Source organism: Anopheles moucheti, chromosome 3 (assembly GCF_943734755.1).
Source record: "Anopheles moucheti chromosome 3, idAnoMoucSN_F20_07, whole genome shotgun sequence".
In the NCBI taxonomy this organism is placed as follows: domain Eukaryota; kingdom Metazoa; phylum Arthropoda; class Insecta; order Diptera; family Culicidae; genus Anopheles; species Anopheles moucheti.
This window is the reverse complement of record NC_069141.1, coordinates 75317819-75337054: the sequence shown is the minus strand read 5'-3', so window position 1 is coordinate 75337054 and position 19236 is coordinate 75317819. Positions and strand designations below refer to the sequence as shown.

Sequence of the window (19236 nt, the reverse complement as noted above, 5' to 3'; positions counted from 1 at the left end):
AACATAAAATAAGTGAAGCATTTTGAATGAATAACACTCACACACACAGCGAAAGAGAGAGAGAGAGAGAGAGAGAAAGACAGAAGGAGAATAAAACATCGATGATATTTCGCGTGAAGGTGATTCAATTTGGTAGTTGTGTTGTACTCGGTCGAATTGTTCTTTCGCGTAAGGTGGACAAAATTACAGAATCAATCTTGAAATACCGCCAACGTACACAAGAACACGCACCCGTTTGTTTTTTTTTTATGTTTAACTACGCCGATTGTGTTATAATGTTGCGAAGGATAGCTTGGACTGTGGGTGATAGGCATTGTAGCCTTATTCTATGGCTTTGGATGGAGCATAATACCACTACATACAACGTACGGAATGATGACAAAACACGAATGATTTAAACACGACTTTCAACGATTGCCTAACTAACTACAAGAACACGTTTTTTTGTTGTTGTTTGGAAATGTTACATAAAACAATCGGAACTTTGATTTAATAAATATTTTGGGTAACATTCATGCAACGTCAGTAGGAACGGAATGCAATTGCAAAACTACCTCGTAAAGTAGCTAAACTGAGAGGAGGAAATATTTTATTAATGTCGTAGGTTTTACTGTTTTTTATTTTAGGACTTTTGGTCCTCTGGAACCTTTTTTTTTTTGGTTGTTTAATTTTTTGTTTCGTCGAGTTGCCGCATCCTTCCCGGAACATTAATGTATACGGCTCAAATATCTTCTTTTTTTTGCGGCGGTCCCATTACGGTGAAACAATTGAAAACTCAATTCCGCGAAGGATTTGATCAGTAAGAAGAGATATATTGTACGTGGCTGCTGGACTGGTGCCGGATCGGCAGTGTGTTAATCCTTGATAACGTTTTTTTTTGTTGTTGTTTTGTTTTTAAATAATTAATGTTTTAATCGCAGCTAATTAAACGGTACGGTACTTCAGATTTGTTTTTGTTAGCTAGAACATGATAATTATCTTTTTTGACGGGTAGGATATACATAATAATTAATGTTTGTAGCATGTTTTTTTTCTCTTCTGGAATGGAACACATTTTTTAAAGACAAGTTGTTCAGTTGGAGTCAAATTTGGATGCTTTTCAAGTCAAAACTTGAATGGATTGAATAGGAACTGGATTGTCGATCTTAAATATGTAAAGAAAATTCTTTAAACAGCTTGAAAAAATGACAAAATGTGCGGTACATTCCACATATTCCAGATCAACTTAAAATAATGCCCCCAATTCGAACTCGAAAACCCTGTACTTGTGGGACTCGCTAACCCTGCACCAGTGCTTTTTTGTTTTTTATTTGATTTTACAAACATAAAATTCATGATATTTCACAAACAAGCAACATCTCACTACAGCACAACTGCATTAATTGAATTGAATTAAACATTTCAATTTTTTGCCTCGACGGTTAGGGCTACCAGGCAAATCAGCTGGTAACATTCGTTTGACCTCCCTCAACTATTGAATGGCACATCCATAACTTTGCACACACAAACCGTAATCCAATCACCGTTGCGCTATTGAAAAAGTTACTGACCACATTTGAATGTAGTCAGAGCGCACACACATTAGTTATGACCACTGCGTGTTCGGCTATCAGCATCAGATCATACGGCGCGGCCATGTAAATGCAAATTTTCCGTTCCATTTCCACGTGTTCCAGCCAGGGCGCGCGCGGGTGTCACAATTTCGCATTGCACCACCCCCAGTGCAGCATCGCTTGAGAGTTAACTGGAAACGTTTCCGCTTGTGAAGTAGTCGGTCGAAGCGAAGAATAAATGAGCATCGTTTGAGGGAATCGACCCCCTCTTTTGCACCACCACCCCTCCCCGCCACCCGTTTTCCGGTCAATTTGGGAAACCGGAAACCTGGGCGCTGGTGAATAATTACTGAGGGAAAATTAAACAGAATCCACACTGTGCGGGTGTGTGTGTGTGTATGTGTATGTACTAAAAATCTCGTTATCTTTCAGTCCTGTGGAGTTTTGCCCCCTCCTTTCCGTTACCAACAAACGGACCGGTGCTAACGAACTTCAAAGTAAGTTAGTAGAATTTATCACACATAACCTATTTGGCAGTACTTTGGGCAGTACGAATGGAATGTTTAATTGTGATTCTGATTATCAACAAATGAATCGTGTTGGTTGTGTAGGTGCAGCATTGGGTCGGTATAGTGTATTTATTTATCATTTGTAAATATAAACAAAACAGTTCTCTAATTCTCAATTAGAGGCTACGAGACAAAAATTGATGCTTGCTGTCACAAATTGGAGATTACGAAACAAAATTTAGCGGCAACGAGTGTAATTTTACTTATTGTTTGTTAGTACAACTTATCTTAATCGATGTATTCCTGTTGCACAAACAAAACCTATTGAAATCTCGACTGGATACTTGTCCTCTATATGCAAAACTATACAGCTTTATAAAATTCCTGTTGCAGCGCCTTTATCGTTAGGACAAATTACACATTTAAGTTGGTACTGTAATAAGTTTCTTAATCTTATTTTTAATTATACTTTCAAATTTTGTATTCAGTTTTTTTTATTTGTATTTAATTTAATAATTTAATAAACTTTATTTTTATTCAAACCCAAATGGCCCATAATTAACTTTACAGCATGATCAAACTACACCGCTGGCGAAAACGTGTAACGCTCTGTGGTAACCTTGTGAGAGTAGCGAAAAATATGCTCTTTTCCCTTCACTTTGTGTACGTATATTTTCATTGAAATGTATACTAACATTTGCTTGAAAAGCCAATTTGCAAAAGTTGGCCGAAAGTAACTTTATCCTTGGCACAGCATGTTCGAAGTACCAGGCGTCTCCTCGATTGCTTATTGTTTTTACATCCCATGATTGGGCTTTGGTGAATGTTTTGAGGTGATTTTTTTTTGTTTCGATGAAGTCTGAAACTTGATCCATACATTTTTCGCTGTGCACTCCTGTCGGCACAACCGGCGAATTATCCACTCAAAATACTTGACGAGGTTCTGACTGTACAGAACATATTTTTAGGCTGTGTGCGTTGTACGAGAGTGTTACCTTAAATCTTTACAAAGCTGATCACAATCACTCGGTTATTTGCAAAAGGTTTAGAAAAATAATGTCTTTCTGACATTCATAATCAAAAGTGATAAGTGATGCCCGATTCGCCTTAAAGTCAGCTTAAAGTTTCTTTTCCACCGTTTACTCCAAACACAAGGAACAAAGAATTTTGGCATGCACAAAGAGGCCCCAATCAAACAGTCACTTGTCAAAGGGACAAGTAGCTCCAATTTGACATGCAGATGACGTCGATGCATCATACAGCATGGTTTAGTTAACTGATTGAGTAACGATGACGAACTCCACTCCTGACTTTCTTGATTCGAACTTTAACTAACCCCTCACCGAAGGCAATTGTAGCGTGGTGTACGGCACCAGATACGACATCAAGCACCCAAAATCATCTCAAAACCATAAAATTTTAACTGATTTCCATACAGAACGAGTCAAAAATATCACCATCTTAAACATTCCAGGCGTGGATTACAAAGCACAAAATAATATAAAAGAATGTGAAAGATCTGCGACAACAAAACGATGAAGCTTATGAAAATGGCGAAACAAATAGCACGGCCGTTAGGTGTTTTCGAGGGTTTCATAACTTTTACGATGTTAAAGATTAGTTACGCGAGTTTTAGATTATGCAAATATACTCCTTTATCATTTTAGCGCTCGTTTTAACGTTTTGTGTACATAGAATATTTTATTGGCAGTTAGAAAAAAAACACGCTTAATTCAAAAACATAGCACGTTATCATCATTATACCTTCTTCGTTAAACAGCATTGCTCTCCCTCGGGAGCAGGGAAGCTTGCATTATTTTGTGTCTGTTTGCATTAAAATTTTCGCACCAGGAACTCGAAAAAAAACCGACCAAAAACACAGTCACGAAACGAACAGAATCGAAGGCTTACAAATTTGCAAGATAAAAGTCAATGGAAAAAAAAACATACAGACAGACACACACACACATACACGGAAACACGCGACACGCGGGCCGAACGTTGTCGAACAGCGCGGTTGGAAGAAGAAGAAAAAAAAAACATAGCTTGCCATGGAACCATGGGCAACGCTTACTTACCGCTATCACATTCGTCCGACATCGACATCTCCGACATTTTCGCCGTCGTGACATCCTTGTGCGATGCCAGGAACAGCACAACCTCCCGTTTCTCATTTTTGATTGGCACAATATCCAGCAAGCACCAGAACGGCGTACCTATCAATTGTTGGATAAGTGTTGGAAAATGTTGGAAAATGAAAGAAGAAAGTGAGAGAGAGAATAAAAACAAAAAATACCAGCGAGATGATGGAAAGTTGATGGAAAGACATGAAATGTTAAGCATAACAAGCATAATAACTCATTAAAACGATTACGAGTAAACTTTCGCTGGGCGAAAAGTTCTCCTCGGCACAATGGGAAGGAACAATGGCGAAAGCAGGATGGGTGATTGATAACAACCGAAACAAAAAAATGCATCTCCCTCTCCTTCTATTCTGTAGTCGCCACAATCGGGCAACCGATTTCATTCACGCAAAACCCCCCAAACCAACTTTTGCCGGACACAATCCACTGCCCCGGTGCCGTGTGGGTTTTACCGAGAAATGTTCAGCCATTTTCGTTCCGCTGGCTTTTTGCTTTGTTTGCGCTGAAAATTTAACGAAAACACTTGGCACAGCCACAGCGAGAACAGGGGGGGTTTTTTGGGAGTGTATTTCATTAGCGTAAGTTTTGATGTCCCGGTGTCTGTCCCATAAATCATGATGCCACCCACACCCCACCCTTCCAGAAGCAGCCGCACAGTAGCGTTTTGTCGCGATACACCTCGGTAACGTGATACTTCACGACTCGCCAGCAGATGGCGGACAGATTCTCGCACACTCGAGCAGTCGGGCCGTGCTGAGTAAACTTTTGACCGGCAAGTGAGCAGAGAAGGATCCGCAAAAAGCAGGCGAAGATTCTCCTAACCCCAAAAAACCGGGAGGCATAAAGAATTACGGGTTGTTTGTTGGATAACGACTTTCGGCTAGATTTTCCAGTCCCGGCCACACGAACATTCTCATGCTGTTTGGTGCCCTAAACTGTGCCGTTCCCTGCTTTTTTTTTCTTGCGGTTTTTCGGGTCTTCTGCGAACCCCAATGTCTTTCACAGTTATTATTAATTTGACATCGCGTACTCGCGAATCAGGTGCAGATGGTTGTTAATAAATAAATTTGCATGAACAGACAACGGCCACGGAACACGCGCGTGCGGCACGTGGTTATGCTAAAGTGACAGTGAAAAAGAGGCGAAATATTAAGCTGTCACACCGCAGAGCCGAGTGGTCGGCCGGTGCTTGGCTTAAATGATGGAGATAATCACATTTAAAGTGGAATTCCTTTGAATATATATGCTGTGCTTTAAGTCGGTTCCGTGAATTGGTGGATGGTTCTGCATCATTTAGCATCCTTTACCGCAAGCCCAACCTTTGGCCCAACGGAATAGTCTAATTCGAATGGGAAATTTAGAAGCAGACGAATACATTTTAGCAGCAACAGAAGCAAACATTCGGCAGGATGGGTTTCGTTGGAAACGGATCATTTTAAGACGGGTTGGGCCTGTTTGTCTTTAATCGTAAAGATTAGCTTTTGCGGACTGTTTGTTGGTGACTGTGCATGTCCCTCCTCATCGACAAGGCATCGCACAACAGTGCTGCTTGCTCTCAATTTTTGATGATTGTGTACTAATTCCGCCTCGATTGCACATCAACGTCCATTCCGCGTGTGTTCATGATCGGTTTTCATATGCCGCAAGAAAAAAAAAACCAACCCCCAGCCCGAGATAAACAGCCCTGGCCAATATATCGCCTCTCATGACCGCCAGCGGGTTTATGAATGTGGCACGTTTTACGACCACCGTTACTTACCATTCTTCTTGTAGAAGATGACCTCGAGCTTCAGTTCCGATTTGCCGTCCAGGCTCGTTTCGATCATGCCTTTATGCTCGTCCTTCGTTTCGGGCCCGTACAGAAACCGGCAGGCACAGCCTGGTTAGAGGGAGAGAGAGAGAGAGAAGGAAAAAGGAAGCGAGAACCGCCGTACACAGACGGCCAAGGACGCCGTGGATTCAATAGCATTCCGAAGTCCGTGCGAGATAATGCACAACTTTATTACCTTTTTGCATAATTTGCGCGCGCGAAAACCCCGACAGCTCCACGAAGCCATCGGAACAGTACACTATGGGATACCCGTTCACTTGTGCGTTGCCTAGTACGAAGTTGGAATCTGTATGCCGTGTGGTGTGGTACAGCCGGGAAGCATATGTAAAAAAATAAAGCATTAGTTGAAGTGGTTGCCAGCTATAATATATATTTTTTTATCGCGCCCGAGATGTCATGGTGATGTTATTATGCCACGTGGCCACGAGAGCTGACAAAATGCAGATAAATTTGTCAAAACGTAGCTTTTGCCACTATTTGTGAGCTTTTGTCAAACTTTATTTTGTAGAAAATCCACGACAAAAAGTTGAATAAATCCTGACAAAATGCTGACAAAATTTTGCACCGCTTGTTAATTGATTAACAATATTTTTTATTGGAAAATTATATTTTATTTTGCATTTAAAGTACGTAAGCTTTATTTTTGAATGAACTATAAATTATATTTTATCATTATTCCTCAAATCTTTCAATATTTACTCAAACAATAAAAATATGAAATCAGTTATTTTTTTTGGTAACAACTGTCGAAAGCTTCTTGGATCATGTGGATATTCTTGTTTACTTGTCAGAGAGTACAATTGTGTGCGCGGCAACGGTATAGTGGATTTTTGTAGTTGACAAGCTGATTTTGTCACTTGACAAATTTGTCAGCATTTTGTCAACTCTCGTGGCCCTGCACCTATTTGTTTTAAGTGCTATATTGCCGTGCGGGAATCAGTGCTATTGTTCTATTTGATTTGTAATAAGTTCATGAATTTTCAAGCATAATACACATCATTTACAGAAATATTGCTTCCGTTTCGTTTTACTCCGCAAAGTTCTATGATTATTCGCGAATACGAACGATGTTTGTAGTTAACAAACAGGTCGTTAATGACGATTTTCTAGACAATTTCTGATATTTTCTCCATATTATGATCTAACAACAAGGGTTTTTGCTTGCTGGTGCTCATCTTCAAAGTCCCCTTGAATTAAATATTCCCCAAACATCATCTAAATTATATTGAGGTGTAGAAATGAAGCGACAGTACGTGTACTAGTGCAAACTGATCAAGAATTTTCCCCCATGGAACGTCAAAAATTGTAACGACCATCGTCAAACGGAACGGTTTCAACTCCATTGGCAGCTTCATAGTGCCACAAAGTCATACCGGTAGACTGGATGGATGGAACCACACTGGGCAGGGATGGAACTAAGCAGCAATGATTTGTTTCAATGTAGGTAAACGACATACAAGTACTTGCAAAAGTACTTTCCATTTATCGCTTCTGAATGGCTTTCGACACTAAACGACGAGTTTCCCCTTCATCTCTACATCTACAGTGTCCGTTTCTTACACTTACTGCGCAAGAGTTTTCGGCAATTGATGATGCCGTGTTGGAGTGATTGGAGCTTTACATCTTTGTGTACTGTGCAGCGGCGGATCAAACGGTAGGCGATGTAGGCGGTCGCCTAAGGCCTCACAGTGTTGGGGGCCCCAAACAATTTGTGCCGATTGTGCGATTTTTGGAAATTTAGCAGCAGAGTTAATTTATAGCACAAAATCTAATTAAAAAGGTAAAAAATTGATCAAAAATATCCTTGGATTTTATATATCTTTGGTTATATAAAACATTTGTTTCTATTTGATTAGCTATATCGGCCCGGTTACCCGGCTACGCTAGTATGCAGTGTACTCAAACTCCTTCTTCTTTATCGGCACGACATCTTCAGGATGTTTAAGCCTACCATTTCTGGCTTTTTTTTACTATATTTACCCGTAGGATAGTCACCGGAAATAACCTGCAGCGTGGAATAAATTTGCCCATCACTATTGCATTCCATACTATCAAACCCGTGCGAGCGATCGCTAGTGTAAGGAAGATGGATAAAACGGAAAGCATCCTTCATCTCATCAGCTGCATTCTTCATCAGCTGTTTTCAGATTCCCGATACCAGAAAAGCATCCACGAAAGAGGTAGCTCCTTTTACAGCAATTTTGCTCGAAAACCGCCGAAAAACTGCTTCAAAAACTACCAGTTTCCGAAGGTATAGTACCAGGAGAGCATCCACGGAAGAGGGAACTCCTGATACTGTGCCGTAAGGTATGCAATGTTTATACACTAACTTTGCAACCAACTTGCAATGCAATGCGCCTTAAGGTATGCAATGTTTAAACACTAACTTTCCCGTTGGTCGTGAAAAATTTCTTCAAAAACTACCAGTTTTTGAATGTATAGTACCAGGAGAGCATCCACGGAAGAGGTAGCACCTGGTAATTTTGCCCGCCTAAAGGTATGCAATGTTTAAACACTAACTTTTCATACAAACCAGCTGTTTTCAGATTTCCGATACCAGGAGAGCATGTTTTTCAAGAGGTAACACCTGGTACCAGCAGAGCAAGATGGCGCCCAATAATTCATGAAATCTTTCATGAAATATTTCATGAAATATTTCATGAAACATTTCATGAAAAATTTCATGAAAATTTCATGAAATATTTCATGAAACATTTCATGAAATATTTCATGAAACATTTCATGAAATATTTCATGAAACATTTCACGAATGAAATTTTCATGAATGAAATTTTCATGAATGAAATTTCATGAATGAAATTTTTATGAATGAAATTTTTATGAATGAATTTTTATGAATGAAAATTTTATGAATGAAATTTTTATGAATGAAATTTTTATGAATGAATTTTTATAAATGAAAATTTTATGAATGAAATTTTTATGAATGAAATTTTCATGAATGAATTTTCAATGAATGAAATTTTTATGAATGAATTTTATGAATGAAAATTTCATGAATGAAATTTTAATGAATGAAAATTACATGAATGAAATTTTCATGAATGAATTTTTATGAATGAATTTTTCATGAATGAAATTTTTATGAATGAATTTTATGAATGAAAATTTCATGAATGAGATTTTAATGAATGAAATTTCATGAATGAAATTTTTATGAATGAATTTTTATGAATGAAATTTTTATGAATGAAATTTTTAGGAATGGAAATTTCGTGAATGAAATTTTTTATGAATGAAATTTTCATGAATGAAATTTTTATGAATGAATTTTAATGAATGAAATTTTTATGAATGAAATTTTATGAATGAATTTTTATTAATGAATTTTTATGAATGAAAAAATCATGAATGAAAATTACATGAATGAAAATTTTTTGAATGAAATTTTCATGAATGAAATTTTCATGAATGAATTTTTCATGAATGAAATTTTAATCAATGAAAATTTCATTCATGAAAATTTCATTCATGAAAATTTCATTCATGAAATGTTTCATGAAATGTTTCATGAAATATTTCATGAAATGTTTCATGAAATATTTCATGAAATTTTCATGAAATGTTCATGAAATATTTCATGAAACATTTCATGAAACATTTCATGAAATATGTCATGAATTATTGGGCGCCATCTTGCTCTGCTGGTACCAGGTGTTACCTCTTGAAAAACATGCTCTCCTGGTATCGGAAATCTGAAAACAGCTGGTTTGTATGAAAAGTTAGTGTTTAAACATTGCATACCTTTAGGCGGGCAAAATTACCAGGTGCTACCTCTTCCGTGGATGCTCTCCTGGTACTATACATTCGAAAACTGGTAGTTTTTGAAGAAATTTTTCACGACCAACGGGAAAGTTAGTGTTTAAACATTGCATACCTTAAGGCGCATTGCATTGCAAGTTGGTTGCAAAGTTAGTGTATAAACATTGCATACCTTACGGCGCAGTATCAGGAGTTCCCTCTTCCGTGGATGCTCTCCTGGTACTATACCTTCGGAAACTGGTAGTTTTTGAAGCAGTTTTTCGGCGGTTTTCGAGCAAAATTGCTGTAAAAGGAGCTACCTCTTTCGTGGATGCTTTTCTGGTATCGGGAATCTGAAAACAGCTGATGAAGAATGCAGCTGATGAGATGAAGGATGCTTTCCGTTTTATCCATCTTCCTTACACTAGCGATCGCTCGCACGGGTTTGATAGTATGCAATGCAATAGTGATGGGCAAATTTATTCCACGCTGCAGGTTATTTCCGGTGACTATCCTACGGGTAAATATAGTAAAAAAAAGCCAGAAATGGTAGGCTTAAACATCCTGAAGATGTCGTGCCGATAAAGAAGAAGGAGTTTGAGTACACTGCATACTAGCGTAGCCGGGTAACCGGGCCGATATAGCTAATCAAATAGAAACAAATGTTTTATATAACCAAAGATATATAAAATCCAAGGATATTTTTGATCAATTTTTTACCTTTTTAATTAGATTTTGTGCTATCAATTAACTCTGCTGCTAAATTTCCAAAAATCGCACAATCGGCACAAATTGTTTGGGGCCCCCAACACTGTGAGGCCCTAGGCGACCGCCTACATCGCCTACCGTTTGATCCGCCGCTGTGTATGACTTAACATCCGTGTTAGTGGATTGCGTGTGATAAATACCCAGGATTCAGGATAGACTATATCGATTAAGTTCACCACCAACTACTGCTTGAGTGTTTTTTTAAGTTAAGTTAAGGTCAAAGAAGTATAACTGAGTGTTGCATGGCGAATCTCCCGGAAGCACAGCGAGCGAACCAATTCGATGACAAAGTGCTCCTTGGATGCTGTAGTTGTAACTTCCACCACTTGCAGCTTCTCGAAGTTGGCGCACGTATGATTGTAGCTCCATTTAGAAGAGTACTGATACTATGGTAACTGGTGTTGGTGGTAATATAGTCGTTTCCAATATTGTATTCGAAGATGATGATGGCCCTGGCGGACCATTTGAGTAAGTTGATTAGTCGCGGCCCTGCGGCGGATCAAACGGTAGGCGGAGTAGGTCCCTTTTTACTGCGCTTTTCGACTTGTCTCATTCCAAGTCCCCTCAATGTCCCCCTTCCCTTCCTCACCGTTTTTAAATTTAAAACCCCAACTATAATTCCGCTCTGGGCCTCCAAGGGGATTGATTCGCCACTAGTACTGTGTACATATTCATGGTAAAGTTCTACACTATCTTTGGGGTGGTTAGACTTGCGAATTCCAATGAGATATCCTAAAGTTAACCGTTAGTCATAGCGTTCACATGATGGATCTTTTTATATTTTGCAATCAACTTCTCGACTCCTTAAAACGATAAAGTCTATTTAAATTTAAAACAATCTCCTGAGATGGATAGTTTGTACTATGCTAAGACTACATTGCTTCTATACAGAGTTTTTTGAGATGATAGAACAACGCAAGTGCCTATCACAACAAGCGCAGCACATGACATTGCAACGCCCTTAGAAGATCGCAATAGCAGCGCAGCTTACCACAATACCTATAAGACGGTATCAGTCAAGCACGATCCGAGCAGTACAAACGCACTCTGAGTTTGAATTAACACCGTTACATAAAATGCATCTTCATAGTTAAACTCTTTCCCAATACACAATAACACACAATAACACTGATTAACTAAAATTCACATTGTTTCCAGTCATTTTTATTAATTATATAGAACCAATTTGTTAAAATAACTCAATATATCTACCAAATTAATTAATGATTCTTTAGTAACGGAATTAATTCTAAAATTCCTAAAATTCTGATTTTTTGTTAGACTCGTAATACACAACTCTAACAGCTATCACAAGACTTTTGTTGTTGGAATTATGTTAAGTTCTTAAATAATTATTTTGAACGTTTTATAATTTTTTTCGTTAAAAATCGTGTGAACTTTGAAGAGCCACAGAATAAAAACGGCTACAGCAAAAATCAATAAACAGCAATGTAAACTAGAAGAATTAAATAAATTTTCTTCTCAACATTTGCACCGATATTAGATAACGTTTTCAAAAGTTATAAGCCTCCAAACATTCTAGCTACCCGTGTAGCCCCCGGTTGCCAGGAATAGATATAATGAAAAAAATAATCGAAAAGCAATGATTAAACAATTTGTAAAAAATATGCCTTAAAAATATATACAAATTTCATGGAAAATTACAGTAAATTTCATACATATTCCAAGTTTTGAATGGCTACGATTCAAAGGAAAAGTTACGATCAATTAAAAACGCCTGAGCTACCCGAATAGCGGGTTGCCCTATTCCTGGTTAAATAATTCCATTGTTGTGTTTTTTTCTGTCTACTAAAAAGAACTAAATTGAAAACTATGTAATCAAAACGTTTACAATAAATTACCCAGATTTATTATGGAACGACTCATAATAACAAATGTTCAATAATTGGTTGCAAAAGTTACAAGTTTGAGTCACAGCCAGGGAAGTTGTTAAAATTTGTTGAGTACATAATAACACAAAGCTTATACTAGTATTAGTTTAAGACTAAGATCCTTCAACTGATAGCTACTGGCTGTAGATCGATCAAGGACCAAGAATAGCACGCTATCCTCTTTCCTATCCGTAGAGCAATTGATAGCAATAAATAAACGAAACCATAAATCTGACATTAAGCTGACGTGACACTACACAAACTAGTGAGAGCCCGCTGGTATAAATATCAACATCCCGTTCTCTGCTTCGTACGGCTTGCTTCAGGACATTCGGGACCATGCCATATTTCGCCTTCCGAAAAACACACGCAATCATCATTTACAGACAGATAATGAGTTCTACGTTACAGAGCAATTCCCAGGATGTGTGGTGCGTTCGTTTATGCTTTCCAATAGTTATTATTATGCAACTTACGGTAAAGCCTTTCCTCTTTCCTTTGATTTATGGAACTAATTTAACGGCTTTTCGAAAGTAAAATCACGACGCCAGCTTTATTCGAGGGTTCAAGGTTGAACAGTTGCTTCACACGGCTTTTGCAATCCATTTGTTGGTGTGCCCTCCAAAACCTTATCCTAATGCCTAAAGCCAAAGTGTGCCCGTATTTTCCCCCAATTAAATCCGAACCATGCCCTCACCCAAAGCCAAAGTTTTCATCGCCTTTGGTGCTGGTGGTGAACGTTCCATTCCATGCGAAAAACGAAGCGAATCGTCTGCTAAACGGAGCACACAAGAAAAGTCACACATTTATGTGAACTCAATTAATTTCCCCTTTGCCTACCCACAACCCACCCCCGGTTCCATTTCCCACAGCTCCGCGAAGTCATGCGTTTCCTTTACCTTTTTCGAGGGGGCAAAACGGAAAGCCATTCGTAGAACCAATTGTGCAAAATATGAACGTGGCATGGGAGAACTCTCCCTTTGCCGTACCGGTCTCAACGCCCACAACCGGCCACGAGACCTGAGCGAGAAAAATGCAAGAAAGTTTTCAGTTTCACTTGTCCCTTTTCGCCCTATCGTCCCCTATGTCCCCGGTGGGTGGCTTCGCATCGCCGTGTGCCAAGCATCCTTAAGGAAAATCATCCACACGCACACACAGTCGTAGCTCGTGCTGATATAACGATACCGATCCACATCCTTGACGAGGCACGTGATGAAATTAGTCGAGGGGACACACACACACACACCCACATTCACCCACAGTGACATCGCACCTTTTGCACTTTTAAGTCAGTTCGGGAACGTTTTAATGCCACCTTAATTAAACTGTCTACTTACGTGTGCCATCGAACCGGGTCGCGATGGTATCGAGGAAAGTGTTCTGGGGCGCAAGGAGCCCCTTCCGTGCCGGCATTTGGGAGATGTTTCGTTTGGTGTGCTTCCTTTACGACCGAACGGTAGGGCTGGAGGCGGGGGTTGGGGGGGGGCACCTAAACCTGCAAACACACGCGTAAAACAAAACAATCAAATCTCATTTCCTGCACGCGGGGAAAATGTTTAGTAAGCAGCCTCGCAGCCGGATGGTGGTTGGTGGACAAGCAAACGGACAAGGACAAGGGTCGGTGCCGGGTTGGCGACTGGTGGCAAAATTGTAAACGATGCGCGACGTGGTGCATGCTGATTTTTGGTAAATATTTACCGGGGACCATAACACTCCGCCACATGCAAAATACTCCCGCGCGCTACCGGACGTAACTCGTGTACGAAGCACTTTGTAACGAACCCGCGCGCGCGAATCGATCAGTTCGATCCGATGGTTCGTTAGTTCTTTTTTTTTATAAACACGATAGTTCCGTAAACTAGACACAGATTAGGTTGCAAAATCAGCGCAACCCGGTGCGCAAACATTATCGCTCGCCCTATCAAAGCGCAAACATCGCGGGAAAAAAACATCGATATTTATGGGCACCACGCAGGGCGTCAAGCAGCGACAAACGTGCGCACGAACGAAACACCTCTCCGCGACGACAGGCGAGTGTCCGGATGGTGAAAGCAGCGACACAAGTTTACCGGCATGGGCTAAGGCGATAGGATGAACCTCCACAACTATGCCACCCTTTGTTGGTGTGACTAATCACTATCGCAGGCGCGGACAGACGCCAAAGACGATTAGATAACCTACACCAAACAAACGGATCGCCCAACGCTGTTTGACGTGAATATCAAACAGATCTGATACAAGGAATTGATGCATTTTGCTTTTCCTCTATCTAATGCGTTCGGAAATCGGATGGATAAGTATCTAGCACGGTTATAATTTTGAATCCGGTAATCTGCTCATACCACTTTTTAAACATATTAAATTCATATCGCGGATAATACGGCGAAAGCAGTCATAATGGAATTATAAAATAAATAAAAAAATCATTTAGCGAAGGGAAAAGTTAGACAAAGATAGGGAGAACGAGAGAGAGAAAGAGAGAGAGAGTAAGAAAGAAAGAGATATAAAGAGAGATATCTTTGTACTATTGATGGGGAATTAACTCTATAACAAACGGATCTAAACCAACGGCGCTAGTGTTGAATGATTTCGGCTCATTCCGGAGTCAGCTCCGGACCAAATCCGAAACATTTAGCGATCGGAGGGGGATGGAAGAGGGCGGTGTTGTTGTTACTTCATAAGAAATTCGTAAATCATAACGAGGATTCGAAGTTTTCTTAATATAAAACGGTTGCCGCAAACATTGCTAAGTTACCACGTGGAAAACTTTGTTAAATTCAAAGAGATCAAGAAATCCGAAGCTTGCATGTCTTCATTTTCTACTAATCTCTGTAATCCTCTGAAAAACTCTGGAAAAACAAAGCACAGTGCTGAGATAGTAATGAAAGAACTATTGCAAAAATCAAGGAAACCTTTCAAAATATGAAAGGATACTTTTAATACTTTGTTCGAAAAATTAAAAATAAAATCACTCAAAAAAAAAGCTACACGAAAGTCAGTGGAAAATGCTGCAAAAATCTTAGGAAAATTGCTTGTTGGAACACATTGTTTACATTTGGAATTCATTAAGTCCAAAATTTACAAGCTTGGCCACAACTCCGGAGTTACCACCGAAGTAAACTCCGAGGTAAACTGAATAAACTCCGGGATCGATTCCGATGGACCGACCAGAGTATTCCACAGTCAAATCCAATGTCGACTCCAGAATAATCCGGAGTTTTTTTGTCTTCTGAATCTGAGTGAGTTAATGAATCTACTCAGGATCTAAATCTGAGAGAATCTGAGTGAACTAGTGAATCCATTCAAGATCTGCCAACACCTCTTTAAATCTTTTAGTTCCACCAGCGGAGATGATTCGATCAGATTGATTCCTAGCTGGCTCAGAAGTAATGGAGCGCTCCGGACATCACTACTTCGTACGCTCTGCACATATTTTAAATAGGTAAGTACAAACGTAATACTAAACGTACTCTACTAATTGTTAAATTTAATGCAACTTTAAAATAAATTTAATTATCTCCATGTTTACTGTCCGGTCATTGACACATAGCCTGATAAACTAACACTATTCCATTCACTTTGTACGCTCTATTATTTACCTAAGGCCATTTATGAAGTAGTAGAAATGACGAAAAACTTGCATATGTTCTGAAACTTGAATGGTATCTTTTCAATCCACGCCATGCCTACATTCGTCACCGTAGTCATGAGCAAACAGTTAAGAGTTAGGATAGACAACCGGAGACGGCGTGCTGGAGCAGGTAACAGCAGGTTGGTGGTGAACATGATTCGATCCTCTACCTGCCCATTCCTACCTGGTGGACTTTGTTTATGCCGTGCCATTGCCAGCATATTGATTGTGTAAACAATGCTCAAGCACCTACACATCAGCCTCGCACGCCGCCCCCAATTCGCTTCCCCACCAGAAATTCCGCACACAAAACCTGGCGGGATGGCCAGATTTGATCGCCTCAACGGCAGCGTAAGTGTTCTGCATGGGAAAGGCGTGAATTGGAAATAATCAAACTGTTCTATGTTGCTTCACGCTGGGCGAACTACTTACGAAACACCATTTTCCCACCGTGTGCGCCCCATTTCGGCCTGCAAATAGATGCTCGTGTGGTCGTATGCCGGGCAAACTTTTATTCTTTATCGGTCTGCGCTTGTAATCGGCATGCTTCAACGATCAATGATGGCTCCACTGCACTCGGCTTCCGGGACATGTCACCCTCCATCACCGGGAGGCCATTTTGACTGCCCCCGAAGTGCTCTTGAATTGCGCTTGTTCAGGTGCGAATGCACCCAACATTATTATTCCCGTGACCATTGAGGATTCAGTTCGTTTGCCGGCAGAATTCAATGCTATATTCAACATCCAGTACAAATGCCCTTCCTGTTGTACTTCGTTGATACTTCCCATGTTGCACACCACCACTTTTATACCGAAGCTTACAAATATTTTGATTTTTCCCGTTCGTGGAAGGTTCTTCCTTCCAGCATAATAATTACTCAACCGTTCAAACTCCTACGGTGTACACTGACCACAGCCACGGTGGCTACCAGTGGGGTAACCGTGCACCAATTCACGCCTCATCCCAACAGGCGAGCCGTTAAAGCGATCATTAAATAAAGAATGATGCTGGAAAAGTGTGGCCATCGTTGTGTTTTCCTCCGCTCGTTTTGCTTTTGCCTTTGCCTGTAGCGCGCCAACACTCAACAGCAAACCTAGCCACCCCTCTCCGGTGTTGGTTTCGACCTTGTCTTGATGGGTTAAAAAAGGTAATCACTCGTATCGGAACCCTTTTTGCAGCGTTGTGCTTGTCTTCTTTTCAACCCGAAGCGCAGCAAAGCGGAACGGGCTTGGCGGACACTGTTGAACGGATCGATGCAACAGGTGGGCACACGCCACCCCGGGCCGGCAAAGGATGAATGTGAGCCGCTGGTTTGTGGTTAGATTATGATTATTTTTAAAAACGGTGGGGTATTTGATGCCATTTTTAGCCTCCATGTTGTTTATGCCGGGAACGAATCTGCTTAGTGGATGTGCTCCCGTTCTGTATTGCTTTCTTTAGACAACAGGTTCTAAATACCATTTACTGCCGTGTGTTGATCGAATCGTTTCCATAACTAATAAACTTCAATAAACAAAACTGGGAGTATCACACGGAATTGTCTTTAATGGCCTTTATGTTAAGTGGAACACGAAAGTTCTGAATGTTCAAAAGCGTTTTAGCTCGCATAAAACAACGCTGATGTAATTCCGGAAAGTTAAGAAATATTTAAATTAATTTCTTTGTTGCGTATGTAAATAATGTACTTCAAAACTCTTGGAACCAACAGTCTAAACAGGATGCTAAGGGTCAGGAAAAATGAAACAGTGGCAAGTATTGTAGCGAATGAATTAGAAATGAACTCATGAACCATTTGTAAAATGAATTATGGAGAACAAACGAATTGTAAATTCGCAACTCTTGCGAACAGTTCGGCAGAAACTTTGCAAAAATCGGTTTCACCGTAAACGAACAGAGCACCAGCAGTTAAGCTTTCACTAGCGCTTAACCAATTGGTATTCAATATTTCTCGTAAAGCTTTGTATCGATTTCGAGCAGAAATTCCTTCCACCATTTGTGCTTTGTAATAATGGTTTCGGTTTGCGTTATATAAGCAAAATACAGACACCTTTTACCATAACATTAGTTTTAGTCACTTTACGGACAGTTTATTTTATTTTATGTCATGATATGTTAATTTAAAAAATCGTCCTTAATGATAACTGAAACTTTCTTTAATTTAGAAATATATATAAATAGATAAATATTTTAGGCGCTGCCCAGTGGTTTGATGGTACCGGCCCCGGTCTTCACACGACAGGACTGGTCCAAAATCCCTTCCGGGAAAATCCTCCGTGTGTAAGTATTGACTAACCGGCAATGGGTAAATAAAGTCAACGAAAGTAAAGTAAAAACCGTTGATTTATATATTTTCCACAGCATTATATATTGACGTACTTATGACATATACAAGGAGAAGTTCTTATTTAAGAGACCTCCTCGAAATTTCCTCCTTCTTTTGGAATTCCTAAGGACAATACCTCCCTTAACTTTTCTTTTCATCTTTTCATGAAGGATTATAAAATTGCTGCTAAAGTTAAATGCTTTAATGTGATTATTTTACCATTACAGCAAAAGAAAAGCGTTATAAATTAATTTAAATACAACCGAGCCCACATTAGGCCCTGCATTGGTGCGTCACCAATAAGCTCCATCTATCGAAAATTCTTACACCCAAATTCTCATTACATTCAATCACCAAAGTGTCAAAACGGTGATTGACACATATCGAACGCATCCCGTCTTGTTCCATTGTTTCATCACGATCAGAAACGCCGTCCGGAGCCTGCCTGCCAAAAAGCCTCCGCCACGTCAAGCACTCTCCACAGATTCCGACGCTAGGACAGGGTTCGCTGTCAGGGGTGTGTAAAATGTGTTGTCTTAAGTTGAGCTGCCACGGCGAGCTGTGTGTTTGGCGAGTGCTTGAGAAAAGGCTCCCACAGCAAACAGTGTTCAAATTTTTGTGCAAACTTTAAACGCGTCCCGAACCGATCGTTTGGCTTCCACTCGCCTGGGCAAATGTAGTCACACAAATTCGCAATACGTAAAATGTAAATTGGATTACGCTCGTCTCGTGCCTTTCACCTCGGGGCGAGTTTCGTTTCGGGCGGGAATTGGCAAAGTGTTGCGTGCGTGTCTTTCCACATGTGGGCGGGGTCTCTCACAC

At 40.0% G+C, this 19236-nt stretch overlaps 1 protein-coding gene across 1 annotated transcript in view; it reads right to left on the bottom strand.

Annotated features, from left to right (window-relative positions):
- Window positions 1-13924, bottom strand: part of LOC128301100 (potassium voltage-gated channel subfamily H member 8) — a 33742-nt gene extending 19818 nt beyond the window's left edge. Inside the window, exons 1-4 of the mRNA XM_053037421.1 lie at window positions 13797-13924; window positions 6213-6323; window positions 5966-6085; window positions 4141-4278 (exon numbers count right to left, since the gene is read on the bottom strand). Of these exons, the coding sequence (XP_052893381.1) occupies window positions 4141-4278; window positions 5966-6085; window positions 6213-6323; window positions 13797-13872 (445 nt within the window). The 5' untranslated portion in view covers window positions 13873-13924. The remainder of the gene's footprint in view (window positions 1-4140; window positions 4279-5965; window positions 6086-6212; window positions 6324-13796) is intronic.
- Between the last annotated feature and the right edge of the window lie 5312 nt (window positions 13925-19236).